The sequence below is a fragment of the Caloenas nicobarica genome, chromosome 2 (genome assembly GCF_036013445.1).
Source record: "Caloenas nicobarica isolate bCalNic1 chromosome 2, bCalNic1.hap1, whole genome shotgun sequence".
NCBI classification, from domain to species: Eukaryota; Metazoa; Chordata; class Aves; order Columbiformes; family Columbidae; genus Caloenas; species Caloenas nicobarica.
The window spans coordinates 143,644,784-143,664,347 of record NC_088246.1 but is presented as its reverse complement, the minus strand read 5'-3'; the positions used below and the strand labels follow the sequence as shown (position 1 = coordinate 143,664,347).

Sequence of the window (19,564 nt, the reverse complement as noted above, 5' to 3'; positions counted from 1 at the left end):
AAAAAAAATCAAAGCTTGGTACAATCCCAGCAAAGGTGTTAGTTTCTATAGAAACAAATGGCTAGTTTATTGACCTTTTTACTCAACTTTCAGCAAATTGAGATGTTAACTCGTTAAAAACCCCTCCATTTCCAAGGTAAGATCTCTTGCGACGGTACGGCTAAACCCCATCTGCAAGGAGTGTGCGCAGCCGGCCTAATCCGCTTGGGATACAGCTTTTTGTGCTGATATACTACCAATCTTCCTGAAAAAGGGTGGATAATTCTGGCTGTTGGAAGCAGCCGGCTCTGGAGAGGAGGTGATGAAGGGCCGCGCATGTGAAGCGCAGCTTCGGCCTCCCGGGCACCGGGGGGAAAGGCCCCGCCGCACCCCGCTGGGGATCCCCCAGGGCCAGGAACACCCGCTCCCTCCCGTGCAGCCCCGGAGCCGCCCCGGCGGGCCGCGCCCCGCGCCGTTCCCGGTCACAGCCCCCGGGCGGCGCAGGGACCCGGCGCGGGCAGCGAGCACAGCACGCGCCACTCACGGCGAGCCGCTCGACCCGCGCCCCCCAGCGCGCCCCGGAAAGGCCGCGGCGCGGAGGAGAAGGCCGGCGGAGCGGCCCGGCGCGCTGCGGCCTGTGCCCGGAAAGCGCTCCCAGCGCCGCGGCCGGGTCAGCCGTCTCAGAGCCGGCCCAGCCCACCGGCAGCCGAGGGGAAGCGCCGAGGGGAAGCAGTGCCGTCGCCCGCCCAGGCCCGGCCGCGGGGGGGGAGGGGCTCCGGCCGCCGCCTCAGGGAGCCCCGCGCGCGCCGCGCCCCGCCCCCGCCCAACCGCCGGGGAGTCACTCTGAGGGGCACGTGGTCTTTTACGACCCTGGTGCATGACGTCACCGCGCTCCGCGGGGCCTCCCCGGCCAATCGGCGGTGCGCTTAGTGAAGGGGCGCCGCGCGGCGGCGCGCGCGCCAGTCAGCGCGAGGCTTACACCGCGGCCGCGCGCCGCCGCCCCGCCCTCCCCGGCGCGGCGCACGGAGGGAGGGAGAAGGGCCCGCTGGAAGTTAAGATGGCGGCGCGTGTGTGAGTGCGGTGCGGGCTGAGACTCCTCCCGGCGCCGTTGCGGCGGGCTCCTTCTTCCTCGCGCTCCGCGCCGCGGCGGGTGAGCCGAGGACTCCGCCGGTGGCCACGAGCAGCCCCGGGGGAGGGCCGGAGGCCGAACGCCCCCTCCCCCGCCGCCCCCCCGCCCCCATTGTGTGCCCGGCCCCCGCCCGCCCGCCTCCCTGCGCCGGGGGCGGCAGCGGCGGCGGCGCGGAACATGACCTCGATCCACTTCGTGGTGCACCCGCTGCCGGGCACCGAGGACCAGCTCAATGACCGGTGAGGGGCAGGCCGTGCGGCGGGGGGCGGAGGGGAGGGGCGGGCCTGGAGGGGTCGGGCCCCTGTGGGTGAGGGGAGGGGCCGGAGCGCGGCGGGGGCGCCCCGGGGGAGCGGGCAGCGCCGGCCGCGGGGGACGTCCCGACAGCCCCCCGCCGTGCCGCCGCCGCACCGCGGAGCCGCAGGGCCCCGGCGCTTCCTCTGGTGGGGCCGGGGCGAGGAGCGGTGCGGGCCGCGCCGCGCGCACCCGGCCTCTCCGCGCGGCCGCCGCCGTACCCTTTGCCCCCCGGCGGGGCGGGGGTGGGCGGCCGTGACCTTCGCCGCGGCCCGGCCGCCCCTTCCCGGCCCCGGCTGGGACTCCGGCCTGGCAGGGGAGTCCCGGCGTCTGCCCGAGGAAGTGGGTTCCCCGGGATCGAGGACGAGGAGGAGCGAGCGTGTGTCCATATTAATCAGAGCCGGAGCGAGGCAGACAATGCGGATGGGGAATCGCGGTGTGTGAGAGAATGACGGCAGCGAGGAGAAAGGAGGCGCACGGCGGGGACGTTACACGCGCACGTACCGCCAGTGTGCTCTGCCGTCCCCTTCGTGCACACATTATTTTAAATAAAAAGGAGGCCCGACCTCCGGATTACCGATTGTGTGCGGCTTGGCTGGTATAGGAATGACAGCTATAATAGGAGTGCGGTCTGCTTGGAAACCTCGTAGCTAACTTTATGTTGGATTAGGGGAGAGAAACTGCAGGCTGAGGATGAACTAGAATGCTTGGGAGAAAAACCCCAAATTTTCTTCTCTGCTTGATGTGTATCTGACAGCACTCTGGCTGTCAAATATTTCTTCTGTAGCAATTACTAATGGTGTGTATTATAGCTTTTAAGTTTTACTTGTGCTCTTTTACATAGAAATTCTTAAGAAATATGTAATTATTCATCTTTAATTTCTTATAAATTTGTGTGAGTAAATTGAGGTCTTTAATCATCACTGGATAGGAGCCTACATATATTTTTACACTATAGACAAATGCTATTTTTTTAAAATAGTTAAATATTTATAAGTCTTAAAAAGCATGGGCTCTTGATTATATTCTTCTGGTTTTGATCTTACAAGGTTTCAGAGCAGGTCAGGATACAGCTCACTTCACTATTGTTTGTAGCTAAGTCGCTTTTCCTAGACCAGTCTTTGCTGAAGATGCCTCGATGAAAAACAGCTGAGGTTTGAGGGCTCATGATCAGGAAAATAGGTCATTTTAAAGTTAAATTTTCTGCCGAACTACATCATCCATGCCCTTAACAGAGAATAGAAACTTCTAGTATAAAATAGGTCTGAAACCTGAAGTCTGTTAGTGTGGAGCATATTTTGTCCCTTAACCTGATAATACATTTTACAGGATCCTGCTTGCTAGGAGGCCTGCCCATTCCAAAGGGATTGACTGGCTTTCTCCACAGTAATACATTCAAATTTGGCATACATCATCTTCCTTTGGAGTGACAAACAGAGGGGTCATGCTGTACTAGGAATTCTTCAGCTTCTTCATTGCACTGTTTCGATTTAGGATGAGATCTAGGACTTTGAACTTCAAAGGGCCCCAGTGTAATGTGGTGTGTGTTTTTTTTAATGTTGATAGGCCCCTAGAAAACATTTAGCATGCAATTATCACACTTTGCTCAGAGAGAGCTCATCTGTTTTTTCTTTAGTGTCACTTGCTTTCTTGGCTTATTGATGTTAAATGTGATGCCCCTTCAGTCTTCATAATGCTTCCTAATTTTTTTTCTCCCGCTTCTTACCACAGCAGCAGCTCTTACAACTTCTGTTTGATACAGGAAGCTTCATAATGTGTGGTAATTAATATATGGAGAAAGCTGCAGAAGTGCTATTAAGTAGTGACTTATTCTGAAAAATCAAGTGGCTCCTTGATCTGAGGTGCAAGTCATAAATTTCCACTTCAGAAATATAATTTTACTAGAAGTGTGATAGCTGTGTATCAGAACTCGTAATGCAGTGAAATCAGAATGATTCATCGATAGGGCTGAGGCACACACATATGTGCTAGAAATGCCAGTTCAATTTCATCAGTAGCATTGCTGCTTATTACTGTTCTGTCAATATAGATCAGGATCTAGATAGCTTAATAAATTCTCATATACTTGCTCACAGAGCTTGGGATCTTTGAACATATCTCTCTCTGATGTTTCTTTGCCTTCACATGCTCTATAGGCTTTTTTGAGTCTGCGCTGCAGGCAGTGGTTAGTAGCCCAAGTTAGTTTTTTCCTGTCTGCATTCTGAATGATAATTGTTTCTCCAAATCTGATTTTTAGGCCTGTAATTCTGCATGGTATGCTTTCACTTGTAGTGCATGTGCAACGTGATCAATTGTATTGCTTTCAGTAATCAATCTGTGCATCCAAGAAGTGATCACATTTTAAAACACATGGGGTTTATCAGTGCAATCCCCGTGTGTTTAGGACACATGACAGTTTTGTATTTTTATAATCAAGTATTTGATACATTAAGCTTAATAATCAGTGTAGATGTGTGAAGGGGGTGAAGTGTGTTAGGAAAGCATCCTTCTCCTGAAGTATTGCTCTGCTGTTAAGTGGTCTCCAAAAGGTGAGGAAGCAGGGTTTTTTTCCAGTTTGTTTTGGTGCAGTTCGTGTCATTCTGTTTTAGTGTTTTTCAGATTTTCTGTGTGATTTGTTATCCCTCTTATTCATGCAGCGACTCAGAGAATGGTAAGACAGTTCGAAGAAAAAAAGGAAAAAGTAACTGTAGAACCACAAATAATTGGGAAGACCCCTGAGCATGCCTACTCATCATCTGAAAGTACTTCTTAACTAGCGTTTTTGAAAATACTAGTTAACATTGTACCTTGATGGTAGTTATTAGACCTCTCTCAAGTTGAAGCAGTTTTGGCTTGGAATTTTTCTCCCAAGCAGTTTGTTCTCTGTGAGCTCAATATGAAAAGTTTAACAGGAAAAAAAGTTGGCATGGCCTGCAGTTTGAGAAACAACTCCATAAAGTATTTGGGATGTAGCTAATTAATGGTTTTCTTTTTGGAAAAAGAGATGCCCAGCTTCTCTTGCAGTGGGTGTTAGATATATTTTGTTATTATTCACCTGTTTCATGTGTGTTTCAGGGTTGGAGACTTTGTGCTTTGTGACGGAAGTTTGACACGCAATTTCATAGATAGGTCAATCTTAGTACATTCTACTTAGTATATTTTTAAGTTTTATGTCGGGTTAGGAAGTGGGTGTAACCATGACAAATAACCATTTCTTGGCTGTTACGAAACCTCACAGGAGCAGTTTAACTTGCTACTCTGTAGAGTGAGAAATATTTTGCCTTCTGTGAGTGCCTTACTGTACATGAACTAACCTTTTAGGGACAGGATTCATCTCAAGGCTTTGCCTTTGTTTTTGCCTTATACTAAGAAAATTCTTGTCAGCTAAGCCATTTATGGCCTAGCATAGGCTAAGATGCCATTTTTGAAGTGGTCGTTGATGCAATGTTAATGTGCTTTTTTCTCTCCTCTTGAAGATGATATGTAATCAATTTGGTTAAATGGAGGATATTCTGAATTTAAGACGAGTGTTAAGAAGTGGTATGTAGTAAGTTTTCTCACAGTAAGCTCTTTGAAACAAGTAATGTGACCAAGAAAAGTTCGTTCGAAGCTTCAGTATGTATGTACAGTCAGCTTTGGGGGAAGAAAGGGTTATCTCGCTCTTGTGTTTGTTTTCCTTAATAATATATTCAATGCTTTTCTTTATTATTTGAATATTACTTACTTTAGGCAATGTCTGAACTGAAAAATTAACTTCTGTACTTTATGTTGCCTGCATTGTTTACACCCTCCGATAACCAATTTCTGTGGAAAAAAGTACCTAGCAAGAACATAGCCTGTTAGTCTATGCCTGTGTATTTCATAGCTTTTGTACATGAAAACATTATTTCAAGGTAACAGTCAAATCATTAGTGGATGTGTTGGCTGCTACTCTGGCAGATTTTCTTACCTCCCCATTGCATTTACTGATGAGCAAATCTGTTAAAAATACCAAGCAGATGTTTCTGGAAGGAGCCGGCGTAGGGTGCGGTACGATTGTGTGCAGGGAGCCAGCAGGGATGTGGAGCTGGTGTCCTGGCCCCAGATGTCTGCAGGAGCCGTGCATGGAGAGGGAGAGCTGCTGATAACGCCAGTGTTTAGCCCTGAGCTGCCCCGCTGTGTCCGCAGGTGCGCTGGGAGAGCGCCTGTCCTCTTGTGCAGAGGGAGGCAGCCCCAGCATGAACTTCCCTGGTGTTACTTGCATGTAATCTGCATTGCTGCTTGAAGTTGGGGGAAAGAAAGGATTAATAGACTTGTTCTTGAGCAGAAAACCTGCAAGTTGTGTGCAGACAATACAGTACTTCTTTTAGCTCAAGTGGTCTATTTATTTTGGTGCGCTTTAAACCGTTTCCTAGTCTACTTCAGCAAAAGTGAAGTTAGGCTGTCTCAAGCAGGAGGAGATGGTTAAATTACAGAGAAACCGTTGCTTATGTAGTACTTTAATTCCCTGAGTTACAGTTGCTTGGTGATACTTTAGTAATGGGAGAAGCGGTGACTTTGGTTTTGGGATTAATTTATTGAAAGCATAGCAAATTTAAATTGACTTCTTTTAGAAGAGAGTGAGGGAATGACATGACTATCATGGTATCGTTATTATCATCAGACTCAAAGTTGGAAACACCTTTTTAAAATGCGATGTTTTAGCTGCATAAAAGATTATACGTTTCATACATAGAGAAGCAGTGCATTAAGATTTGATCTTATTTCAGTATTGTTATTTAAGGATGATAATTTGGGACGTTAAGCATCAGAAATTATACATAAGCATTATTTTATATCTGGTTGAGTGTGGAAGGTTAGTTAGGCACATGCCAGTGTCTAGGCCTTTTTGGCCTTTGCTCTGCCAGAGTCCTCTTCTGGTTACAGTTGTTTGCTGTGCCCCAGACACTGCTTTTTAGAGAGCATGTATGTAATTGTCTGTGAATGTTCTTGCTGAAACTTCCCTGAGATGTTGTAAGTCGAAGTGATTGCTCTCTTCTGAAGGGGGGAGGTTTCTTTTCCCCACTTCTTACCTTGCACTAACTTTAAGTGCCTGATCCCACAGTAAACTGACTTAATTTGTTAAAATAATATAAAGCTAACCTGGGTAAAGTGAAGTAAATCTGGTTTTGTGGATCTGGAAGTTGAACTGGTGTATCTTCTTGTTGGGTGAGCATCAGATCAGATGAATAAGAAGGGAGATTTTGAGAAGTGCTGCAAGAGGGAGAGTTGGGAGTGAGGAACAGGGAGGAGCAATCAGGGTTGAGTTCCTTCCATTTTGAAAGCAGCAAGTTTATTTTGGCTACTGTAATGTGAAACTGTACTGTGAATGTGATCTGGGCTGCGAGTAGTTGTGACCTGTCACAAGGAATTTAGTAAAATAGTAGTTGGGGCACAAATGTTGCCTCTTTTTTTTTTCTTCTCAAATTATCTATGCAGTTTGAGCATTATTTATTTTTAGACCAATGATAAAATAAGATTAATGGAGTAAAATATTAATAGCTGTATTTTAAGGTTGGCAGTGCGTGTTGGAGCTATCAGAAAACAACTTTTCTAATTCTAAGAACAGCAAGGTATTGGCCAATGACATTTATGTGCTAATTCATTATGAGGGTTAAAATCTGTAATCAATAGCCTACTTTTAAGGTAATTTTGGTATAGTATGTGTTTATTGTATGTTCTAGTTACCATGTAGAATACTTTTGTAAAAAGATGTTTGTCAAAATTTGTAATTAAACCATAAAATAGGTGTAAAGGGTATGATGCTTTTTTCTCAAACTGCCTAAAGTTTAAGTAGATAACTGTTCAGTAGACAATTACATTTATGTGAAAAATTACTTAACATTTGAGGAAAGACTATCAAGGTTGTACTTAAGCATGGCAAGCTCTGCAGTGTGTTGTAGCTGCCTTTTTACAGTTATGGCACAGTTAATTGTTTGTGATTTGAATGATATAGAAGGTAGTATGTATTTGAAAGTTACATAAAGAAGAAGGGGTTTCAAGGTAGCTTTTATTGTAGTGACTACACTAACAACAACCTAGGTAGTTAAATTTGCAAGATGTTCCTGGTAAACCCTGCTGTTTTGTCTTTACCTGCATTATCTCAATAGCCACTTATGCAGAAGAAAACTGTATATATAAAAACTACTTGTGCTTTTCAGTTGCACAAACACTTTTTTTTTTTTTTAAAGCTTGGATTCAGTGAAGTCCACAAAGGATTTGGCTCCTAGTAATAACTTCACATAGACTGCAGTAGTGGGCATCTGTATATGCCCCAGAGAAAACATGGGGAAAAAGCCTAGTTGTGGCTGGAGGATTTTAAATTGGGAGGAATAATTAGGAGAAAATTATTGAAATAAGTGTGCAAATGTAATTTTCAAGGTACACATGTATTTTGTTCAAAGCTGTAAGCCTGTCAGTTTAAATGAGGATGGTCACAGCACTAGTTAGTCCACGACAGCAATAATTATCCAGGTTTCAGATCTTAATTCTTCTTTCTGGCATAGAACTATTTTGACAATAAACTTCGTGCTCTACTTTTAAAAGTCTTTCTGTGTTTTAGAAAAAGTGGTCAGCCAACACTATGTCCTTTTATCTTACCCTTCCCCTCCAAGAAAAATTAACTATTTTGTTCAAGTAACTTTTTTGTTACGTGTGAGACAGAACATGTACCACGTCACTGATAGAAAGGTATGAAGTTTGCCTATTCTAAACACTTCAAACACACTGTAAAACTGAGTAGAATGGCATAAGGTTGGTGCACTGGTCATCTATGTTTATGTAAAACTGCCAGTTTGGATCCAGTTGAGGAGTGATGCAACTATTGAATTTGCTATCTTTGAAAATTTTGTCTTCCTCTCACAAATCTCACTGCTACTGCCAGTGCTTGTCAGGGGAGCATCTCGTGGTAAATATGCCTCACCCCATCTTTCAGCAAATCCTAGCTCCTGTGCTTCAAAGCCAGTATGTTTCACAGTACCAATCCACATTGGTACAGAAGAGTTTCGAATATTGATTTACCACCCTTTTGTAACACCCCAGCATGATTGTTGTGTTGCAGTTCTAAAAATGATCTTTAGCATAGCATGTTAAAGTTTGTTTCATTGGCTAGTTTTTGTAATCACAGGTCTGTTGGTGTTATGCCCTAAAATGTCTCTCAGTAATTTCTCAAATTGTTTACATCCACAATGGAGATGAAATGTGTATTTTCTGTAATTTTGTTTGGACAGCTTTTCTTGGTTAAACTGGTTACTACCTTTTATCAGAAAAGATGCCCCAAAATAGCTTTGGTCCCTTATGTTGCTGATTTAGTTTTACATTATGGTGTTTTATTAAAGAATACAGAAACCTTTGAAAATATTCACATGATTAGTACTATTTTGGACATCAACTGTGTTCAAACTTCTAACTATTGTCATTTTATTGCCAGCTGTGAGGTCTGTCAATTTAATTTGTGACAACCGTAGTGTAACTCAATGGTAAAGCACAAAGTCTGCTGTATACCTCAGTAATCTTACAAAATTTATCTTCAGAAAAAAGCAAGCAAAACCCCCCAATCAAACAGACAAAAAAACTATCACCACATTCAAGGGGGTGTGTTTTTTGTTTGGGGTTTTTTGCTTTTTTACTCAACATAATCAGTATTGTGGACAGTTGGGAATATCTTGATTAGTCTAGGGTGATTGATTACACCCATGCAGCTGTAGTTTGCCTGTTCACTAGAAAATAGGCCAGAAAGAAATTGCTCTGTACACAGGGCTTGGTGGTATTACTTTCTGCAGCATGTTTGCCATAATCTCTGCTTAAGATGGAAGCTAGTTTTTGGCTTTTTTTATTATCCTGTGTAGAAGTGGTAGTTGACTAGTTTAGCCTGTGTTGAAACAGCATGTTAAAACTTTGCTTACCGTCTTTTGTTATGCTTCATTCTCTATTCTCCAACTCTCACCTTTTTCACCTGTGGGATAGATTATCTCTTTATATGCATAAGTAGTTTTGATACAATGAGGTGGATCTTGATTGTGATATCTGTATTCTACTAAAAATTATAATTTCACTATATAGTTTCCAGTGTGGAGTCTGGCATTGACTTAATATGGACAAATGTTTGTGATACAGTGTTTCCACCAAAACCTTAACTGGAAAATAAATACTAACCCATGTGAATGCAGTTCAATGAGAGTTGTAGGCCTTACTCTGTTGCCATTTGAAGTCATTGGGGTTTGTCACTTCCTTCAGTAAGCGTGATATTTTAATTTCTTGTTCATCTCGCAAAGTTAATTTTCTTAAGCGTGTTTTTCAGTGTTTTTTTCTCTCATTTATGGTATGAAGTTTTGCTGTTCTCTATCCAGCCTGAAAATTATTTGAGTTGCGTTTTTTCTTCTTTATAGTAAATATCAAAAAGGGTTCTTCTAAAAAGGATTTATGGTTTTTAATCCATTTTATATTGTCTATCCTTTTAATATACCTGATTTATTGTTGTCTGAAGATCTCTCTTAGGTTTTGAAACTCTTCAGCTTTGATCACACTTTGTACATTAGTAACAGCATCTTTTCCTTTTTATTTTTGCTTTTTATTTTTGCTTTTTATTTTTGCTTTTTATTTTTGCTTTTTATTTTTGCTTTTTTGGCTTTATTTACGTAATTCGCTGACTTGGGCAAAATGTATCTGTCTCTGGAGCAAGGATTTACAGGTCCTTAATAAAACATTCCAATTACACAAATCGTGGGGTCTTGCCGCGGTGGGGCAGATTGGGTAAGCAGAATGTAATCTGGCCGGGATTGCCCTGCTGCTGATGGGGAGTGTGGGCTGGGTGGCGGAACAGCAAAAGCTTTGTTTCTTGTGATGCAAAATCTGTATCTGGCAGGAGTGTTACCTGAAATAGTATGGCCGTAGGCAAAATGTGAAGGAGGAGGTACTCAATGTGCTGTTTCATGAGTTCTTGTAGAGGAACCAAAACACTAGTTATGCTGAGGGGAAGCACCTGGAGTTTTGTGGCTGTGGTACAGACAGGTGGAAAAAGAGAATCTGTTGTTTTGGCAAAGCAAAAACAGTTTTGTGATGAGCTGTGCGCCTCAAAAGCTGGGGTTTCTTTTGAGTTATTTTGCCTGCAGTGTGCATCTGATAAAGCGATTTGGCTGCTTATTTTTCTGGCATTGTGCTTGCTCTCTCTTCCCTGTGCCAGGCCTTATTCCACTCCTATCTAAATCAAAGATGCAGTGTCTGAGAAGAAGGTTTTGGAAGATGTATGTTTAGTAGAAGACAATGCCGTGTCAGGAGGGAGTCTATGGTATTTAGAAGGCAGTTTTAACAAGTCTGAAAAAGTGACATGCGGGTAATACTGTGATATCAGCATTTTTGTTGAAGACTTCAAGCCCCGGAACTGGAGGAATTGGCAAGTAAGGGACTGGACATGCTAAATCATCTTTCCCGTTTGCTAAAAGTAATTTAGCATGTAAATCAGCATGCTGGACTTTATTGCAAAGCCATTAGAATTCCGTATCTTGTTTGTGCTCTGTTTTTAATAAAATCACTTGTACAAAATACACTGTAGCTTTACTCCTGCCGAAGTATTTAATATCATGACAGTTCTTACTTTAAAAAATATTTTTTATAGTATTCGAAAGCTCTAATCAAAGGCCATTTTCCAGATTTGTGCATAGTGGTCATGGCTTCCAAAAGCTTAGAGCAAGCGTGAAAGGGAAAATGGTGGAGAGATTATCCCACAATAGCCTCAGCTGGGACCATACCCTTGCTCTCCTGGCTTTAAGCTGGTGTGCTGGTAAATACATGGCCTCCTTGGTGGCTCATAGTTAACTTGTGAAGAAGCTTTAACAATCTGTCACTATGGGACACAAAAAGATTTTAAGATTTTACAATGACTGAATTTTTATTTTGATACCAATTTTTTTTAGTGGAGTCACTATAGCAACAATCTGACAGTAGAAAATAGGTGTTTTTTCCCCTTTGTCTAAACATGGTCTTTTGAGTGTCATTCGTAGTCAAACAACTGTACAGCTTCCTACCTACATTTTGGTAGCTAGCATTCATATGTTGCTCAACACAGTGATACTGAGTCACGTTATTTCACGTGAATATTTGTCAAGTATCCTTGAAGATAACCATGGGGTTCTAAATTTCCTTTTTCTACATTTTACTATCATGGAAGGATCTGCTTACTGAAATGATGGATGGTTAAATAGCTTACAACTTTCATTGTTTTAAGATTCGGTTGATCCAATTGTTTAGCTTTTAGTGGTCTTCTGGCTGAAGAAACAGCATTCTGCTAAATATTAAACAAATTCTTTGCAACTTACAAGGACTTTGTGCAGTTGAACAGAATCTGGGAACACAGAATGATGATTTGATACATTTTACACCAGAGAACAGATTTCTGTCTTGTATTGCCTGAATCTGCAACCCATGTTTTTGGAAGTCTGCTGCCACAGAATAACATCAGATTGAGGCTGGCTCATTCTCCTGTAGTGTATTTTTCTTTTTTCCACTGATATTTTGACAAGCTGTAGCTGTAGATCTACTTTACTACTGGATCATCTGGATATTGTGCTAAGTAATGTGGAGGTTTGCTGTAACTGCTGTGCACTAGTCCTGTCAGGATCATACCATTTGTGATTTCTTTCTCTTTATATTCAGACTTTTCATTACAACTTCCCCCTCCTCCCCGCCCCCCCCCCCCCCCCCCCCCCGAAAAAAAAAAAAAGGAGCCATGCTATGTCACAGCTATTTTAGGATTAGGTGTTTGCTTATTTAAAAATCGTAATTGACTTTATATTCCTCTTGTGCTAAGTTATGGCTGTACTTTGCACTGTGGTGGTTTTTTTGTTTTGTCTTTTTTTTTTTTTTTTTTATTCAGAAGGTGCTGTCTTCAGTGTCACTTAAATGATAAGTCTGAAGAAAGGGTGTAAGTAGATTTTTGAACTAGAGAAACCGGTCAGCCAGCCTAGAAACTCATCACTAATCAGAGGAATCCAGTTCTGGCAAACCTGCTGCTGCATTTCACAAGTCCTACATGTGGCTGTTCCCTGGTCTTGCTGGAGGGGGTCTGTTCCTGTTAGAGAAATGGGGTACTTCCATCTGGATTTTTTACTACCTATCAGTATTTTTACTCAATGTCTAAATAGTACTTCTGAGACACTTCCCTAACTCCTTGGTGTAACTTTTTTTCTGAGCCACTGCCCTTATGGGGATTCTATAGCAAAACATGAGCTCTTAGCTTTCCAGTGGCAAAAAAAAAGGTGTTTTGTTGCCATGCCTCCAAGACAAATGTGTGGAAATCACATCCTGAAAGCAGTAAGCCTTCAGAATCACAGAATGGCTGAGGTTGGAAGGGACCTCTGGATGTCACCTTGTCTAACTTCTGTGGTCAGGCAAGGCCATCTGGAGCTGGTTGCCAAGGACCGTATTCAGACAGCTTTTGAATAACTCCCAGGTATGGAGACTCCACAACCTCTCTGGGCAACCTGTTCCAGTCCTTGGTTACCCCCAGAGTAAAAAAATATTTCCTGATGTTCAGAAGGAACTTCATTTGTTCCAGTATTTGCCCACTGCCTCTGGTCCTGTCACTGGGCACTACTGGAAAGAGCTTGGCTCCATCTTCTTTACACCCTCCCTTTAGGTGTTTATATATGTTGATAAGATCCCCCAGAGCCTTCTCTTCCCCAGGCTGAACAGTTCCAGCTGTCTCAGCCTTTCCTCATAAGAGAGATGCTCCAGACCCTTCAATATCTTGCTCTTTGCTGGACTCTCTCCAGTATGTCCATGTCTGTCTTGTTCTGGGGAGGCATGAACTGAATGCAGGACTCCAGGTGTGGTCTCAGCAGTGCTGAAATAAAGGATCACCTCCCTCATCCAGATCATTAGTAAAGATGTTGAACAGGGCTGGACTTGGTACTGACCCCTGGGGGACACCACTAGTCACTGGCCTCCAATTAGACTTTGTGCCACTGACCACCACCCTCTGGGCTCAGCCATTGAACCAGTTTTCAGTTCACCTCACTATCTGCTCATGCATCTGTACTTCATGAGCTTCCCTGTGAGGATCTTATAAGGCACAGGATGAAAAGCCTTCCTGAAGTCTAGGCAGACAAAATCCACTGCTTACCCCTCGTTCTCCTATGCAGTGATACGGAATCTGCCTTGATTTCTTAAAAACTAGAGCTGAAAGATAAGCTTACCCTCTTTGTAGGGTGAAGAAGGCGGCTAAGTCATTTTACCCATCTGTGCAGTGTGTGTTTAATTCTGAATGTTAGATATTGGTGGGTATCCATCTTTAACCTTCTGACATCCTTGCCACTATCCTGTATTTGCTATTTTTTCTTGTGCTGTTTTAACCTTGTTGTGGACTAGCTTATACCATACTTTAGATATAGGTCATTATCTGTATCAGTGTTGTTATATCATGAAATAATAATGGTCTGCTGTAAGGGAATTTACTTTCTGCAATAATTGTATTACGTGAAGACTTTTCAGTGATATTGCAGAAAACTGTTTTCAAGAGATTAATTAGTTTGATGTTTGCCATATTAGCTTTCTACTATAGCTTACTGATTCAGCACAGTGTGTTACCATTGCCCCAGAGGGGACTATTAAATGGTCAGAACTACCATTATCAACCAAACTGACAGTCTTAGAAAATAAAGCTTGGGAGCCGTATTTTGTAAACCCATGTCAGCTGATACCATGAAACCTAAGAATAGCTGTTCCAGTCAGACAAGAGGTACATCTTTTTTTCCTTCCTGTATGTGACAGTGACCAGGGCTAGATGACAGAAGAGTGTTAGACTAGGGCAAACATAGAGTGATGCTTTTCCAGCTTCTATGAATTTGCAGCTCACGTATTTCCTGAGCAGTAGGTGTTGGTTTAGTATGTGACTACTGAATAGTCGTAATTTATATTTCATGGAGCGGGGAGCGGGGAGAGGACGTGGTGTAAGCCTTGGTACACCTGGTTACTGACTGAGTGGAGCAGTGACTTTCTTTGTTATCTTGTTTCAGTGATCTATGTATTATTATATTCTAAACACATCATCCCACTCCAGTGCTGAGTAGTATTGGTTACCTTGGAGGCTGTCATTTTGTACTTGGACTTGGCATTTTTTTTTCCTTATGTGCATTTCTTTATATTTTCTGAAGAAAGTGGTTTTTCAACTTCATTTCTTCATTTGTTCCATTAGGAGAAAGGTGTTTGGTACAGGACCTGTGGAGGGCTGCCTCTTTGGAAACTGGTTTCTAATGTTTGACGTGGCAATCAGGACATGACAATCAGGGATGCTTTTGCATGCTGTATTATGGCATGGAAGATAGCTGGATGTGACTTTACATCAATGACAGCATCCAGTGCCAAGACATCCTGGGATCAGGAAACAAAGATAACACATTCGCTTAAGCTTCTCATTGGTGTCCATTTTCTGCATTCCTGAGACTGTTTTCATGGCCCTGATAGGCACAGGAGTTCCTTTCCACGTGATTCAGGATAGGCAAGTGTGAGAGAGCTACGATCTGTGCAGCTCTGCTGGGCTGACACCTGGCAGCCGGCCATGGAGCTGCCTCCTTGGCTCTGGCTCGCTGTGCTCAGAGCGCTTCAGGGTCTCAACTGATGGACAGGGATCAAGGTTGTATTTACTTTTTAAGTGTTGATAGGTAAGTTACTCAGTACTGTTTTCTAGTGCTCAAGTTTTTTGGTTTGGTGTTTGGTTTTTTGTTGTTGTGTGGTGTGTGTGTTGGCTTTTGGGGTTGGTTTGTTTGTTTCCTTCTCTCTCCCCTCCAATATTTGCTTATTGTTAGCCTTCCCTTAGAAAAGCATTGTATCAGTTCTTGCATACTTCTTTCTGCTCTGGTATGAAAGTCACAGAATCATAGAATCATTTCAGTTGGAAGAGACCCTCAGAATCATCTAGTCCAACCATAACGAAACCTAACTCTAGCACTAAACCATGTCCCTAAGAACCTCGTCTAAATGCCTTTTAAACACCTCCAGGGATGGTGACTCCACCACCTCCCTGGGCAGCCTGTTCCAATGCCTGACAACCCTTTCCGTGAAGAATTTTTTCCTAATATCCAATCTAAACCTCCCCTGGCGCAACTTGAGGCCATTTTCTCTTGTCCTATCAAGTCTCATAAGTTTGTTGGCTTGCAGACTTCATTGACGTATTAAGTCGTCTTAAAGAGGTCTGATCACTTACAAAAATCTACCAGGGCTAAATTATTTTTATTTTTAATTTCCCTACTCAAAGTTGTTTCTCATACCAAGCTGGTTTCTTCATTTGTTTGTTTTTAAATTAACCTTTCCTTTTCCTCTTCTGCAACTTCTACCAAAGAGACGAAAGCTCTTGTGGTGGGACCCGCCCATTGTGTCTGGGACTCTGGTGTTACTTGCCAAGTACAGAAAGGCTTCCTTCCTTCTGGAGACATGCAGCATGCAAATATTTTATTTTACGTCTTTGCAGTTAAATCCTTTGTTTGAATTTCTTCAGTGATTAGCGTGAGCGTAATTCCCTTCTATTCTGATCAGTTTGGAGGGGCTAGAAATTGTAGCTGTAGAACAAAATCAAAGCAATCCCTACTTGGCTTAGACAAACTGACTTCTTGTTTTCCTCACAACTATTTTTGGGTGATTTTTGATAGGGATATTTAAAGAATGTGTGTCTTTATACAGGAGCCATCATCACTAAACTTTTTGTCTAAAAGTGTGGCAAGCTAGTGCATTTCCCCAAAAGTCTGCTTGTGAACAAAATACATGTTGCATTCAACTTCGTCCTTTGAAATAGCTTAATTGCCTTTAATGAGAATTTTTCAAAGCTTATATTGTCCAGGCATTCATATTGGAGATTCGTTTTACCACAGAAAGGTCTCAGTGGAAGTGTTGACCTTCCCTAATGTGAGAATTGATTAAATCATATGTGCCCGTACCTCTTTCTCCAGTTTCTCTCAGTTGAAATTATGGAATGATATTGTTAAAATTAACTTGACCTTGAATATGGGTGTCATATTTTTCCTTCAGAGGGTCAGTAGAACGATACCATGCAACTGTGCAAGGAGAAAGGCTTAGATTGCTGCAGGAAATTTTTTTGTGAAATTATGTGAAGTTTTTGTTGGCACAAACATATTCTGCATATAGAATATACAAACACATCTTTCTGCTTTACTCTTGTTTCCCACTGGTTTAGTTTTGTGACTGGTGTTCACGCAGGTGCTGGTGGCAGCACAAGGCAGGCAGAGAAGTGGGGTGAAACCAGGGATGTGGTGCTGGGGATCTGTTCCTTTTTCACTTGATGGTGTTCTGTGTCAAGTTAAACTCCTCATAGATCTCTAGGCTATTAGGCAGTAATTTTGCTATTACAGCAATTGCATAGGAAGTGGTTGGGATGAAATAGTTTTTACTTTTTTTTTTTTCTTTCTGTAGAAGAGTTTAGTACTTTCAGCATTGTCACTTGCATCTGTCTCTGCTCCTGCCCCTTAGATGTTGGCAGGACCCTCTTTTCAATAACATTAGATCTCGTTTGACCTATGCTTGTTGCAGTAGACCTGCACTCTTGAGATTGGCATTACTAATAGATTAACTGAGTGTGCAAGTCTTAGCTTTCTGTGCATATTTCTTGCCTGTCGCTTCATTATTTTATTACCAGTAAAAAAGGCCTATGATTTTTTACAAATTGAAAAATGTCTGTTTCTTTGATGTGCTCAGGTTTCGTGACACAAAGCTCAGATAAAGAAGCTTTAAATGCTGCTCAAAGACTAGTCTAGTAGCCATGTCCAATAAAGCACTACTCTATTTGCCATCAGCTTTTCATATAGGCAGTGCAGTGAACTTAAAGGTATGTCTTCCTATTCTATAATTATTAACTTAGGCTTGCCAAGAGGAGAAGTGTTAATGGAAATCTAGTCACAATTCCTATAGGAGAGAGCTAGATGATATAGTTAAGACACAAAACTTCAGGGATGTTTAACTGTTGATATATTATGCAGCAGATCCCTTCTTGCTTTATAAAACCGTACGGTAAGCTGTGGACCGTATGCCATTCATCTTTGGAGTTCATTCCGCATTCTTCCACAGTAGTTCACTCTTGTGGGCTACCTTTCACGCAGATTGTATGTGAAGTTTGTGTTCTCTCTCTCCCTTTTGGGGGTTGTCTTCACAGAAACCTTACCAGTCTAATTACTCTTGGCCTCTGTGGAGTGGTTGTGGCTGGAAATCGGGAGTGTGAAATTGCCTACTGACAAACCAGCAGCCTGCCTGCGATAGCAAAAGGCAATTCTAAGCACGTTCACTGCCTTCCTGCTGTCCTTTTACTGTGGCTCTTTCTTCTTGTGCCTGAAAGTTACTTCTATCAGTATAAATTATTTTGTTTCTCAAACAGGCATATATCTCTTTTTCCTCTCAGGACAAGTGCTTTAGAGTTAGACACTGTTGATAACATTAAGGTTTGTCTCTTCGGACCTCTAATCTCTATTCTTTCTCGCGCTCAAGGTTTACAAGTAACTGGTCTGTTGTCCATAGCAGTCTGTGTGCAGAAATCGAAGTGAAGCAAGTAAAAAGGGTTTAAAGACATGGATTCAGACAGAGGAAAACAGCACTGATGTGCATGTATTTTTTTGTTAGGTTTTGAAAGGTGTTGCTGGTTAAGAAGGAGGTTTGTGAAATTCTAGGATGAACGGTACCAAAGTTAGGATTCTTTTTCTTGATTAGGAAGACCTTGCGTTATTTTCATAGGATTCATTTTTGGTTTATATGTTAATATAATGTGAATATTCTGACTAAAATTGGAAACTATTTAGGGACTTCTTCAGATTGCTTGTCATCTTTGGGAAGAAAGGAGCCCAAATTTTACCTGAGATGCCTGCTTGTTATTACAAGAGTATCTTTGCTGCCCGGAAAGGATCTTTTCTAAGTGGATTAGAAATTCTCTTAGAAATTATTACTTTGGTTTCTACTTTTGGATACCATACCCTCTAAGCAGGGGTGGTCTGTGGGTTGGCCCTTTTTTTGGATTCTGGTCTTCCATTTGGTGAGGTGCCATGAAAGTGAGATGGAAATACTTTTGGAAACATTTTTTCCTTTTTAATAAAGGTGATGTTTTACATAACCCTATATATAGTGAATTTTCTCTGGATTGTTTCTTTTACTAGTCAAAGTTTGCTGTTCATCCCTTTTGATGCTGTCTTTTGTGCATCTGTTCTCCTGTCTTTTCTGTTGTGGGGAACTTACTGGCATATTGTTGGCTGCTATGTGTCACATACTTTGATTTTTCTAGAAAATTGTAATCCTGTCTGCTCTAGGATACTGTATTCAAGCTTATTTGAGGAAACACAAGTATATCTACAGTTAATTGCTTCATCTGCTTGTTTTGTGTGTAAAGTTGTAAATGATGGTAACAAGGCAGGAGTAGTGTTTTTTAATAGTGGCTTCCAAAACACATAGGAATGCAAGAAAACATGGGTTTTATGGCAAGATAGTAGGTGGACTGGTAGAACTCTAAAGTAAAAAACCCTCCAAAATAAAAACCTGATTTGAAGCTGAACAACATCCAGTTCTTATACAGATGCCCAACACCAAGTAGTGTTTATATCAAGCTTCATTAAATGTGGTGGTAAGTTGTTCTCATAATGTCATAAGTATGCTGCGTAAGTGGATGTTGTGCACTGTGGAGGATGTGTTTCAAACAACAGTTTAATTTCTTTTTCTTTCAGATTAAGGGAAGTTTCAGAGAAGCTGAACAAATATAATTTAAACAGGTAATGTGTATTGCATGCTGCTGTAAATCATTTAGGAAAATACCATTTTTCTAACAGCAACAAGAAGCAAACGATGGTACTGTAGATATGGCCTTAGCCTCAATACTACTAATACTAAAGTTCAGAAATGCTTCAGATAACACAGTGCTTACGTTAGGAAGAAAATGGTAGGTTTTCAGTTATGATAAATTATGTTATTAAATACCCTTCTTATGAAATGGCTCCTTAATTTGAAGTATAACCCTTGTTGTTTGTTGCGGATCAAGTTAAATGAAAACTCCATGACTTTTTAAGTTTTTTTTTTCCTGCATTTTCTGTGCTTAATGTCTAAAAATATATTGTAGTTGCTTCAACCAGTGCACGTTTAGTAATTCTTGATTCTTAATTTTTATATCGGTAA

General features: G+C 42.1%; 1 protein-coding gene across 10 annotated transcripts in view; it reads left to right on the top strand.

Moving 5' to 3' along the window:
• Nucleotides 1-1,018: 1,018 nt before the first annotated feature.
• UBR5 (ubiquitin protein ligase E3 component n-recognin 5) overlaps nucleotides 1,019-19,564 on the top strand; it is an 85,408-nt gene continuing 66,862 nt past the window's right edge. For all 10 annotated transcript variants that reach the window (XM_065627165.1, XM_065627163.1, XM_065627158.1 and 7 more), the window contains exons 1-2: nucleotides 1,019-1,347; nucleotides 19,120-19,164. In XM_065627165.1, coding sequence (XP_065483237.1) covers nucleotides 1,286-1,347; nucleotides 19,120-19,164 — 107 coding nt within the window. In that variant the 5' untranslated portion in view covers nucleotides 1,019-1,285. The remainder of the gene's footprint in view (nucleotides 1,348-19,119; nucleotides 19,165-19,564) is intronic.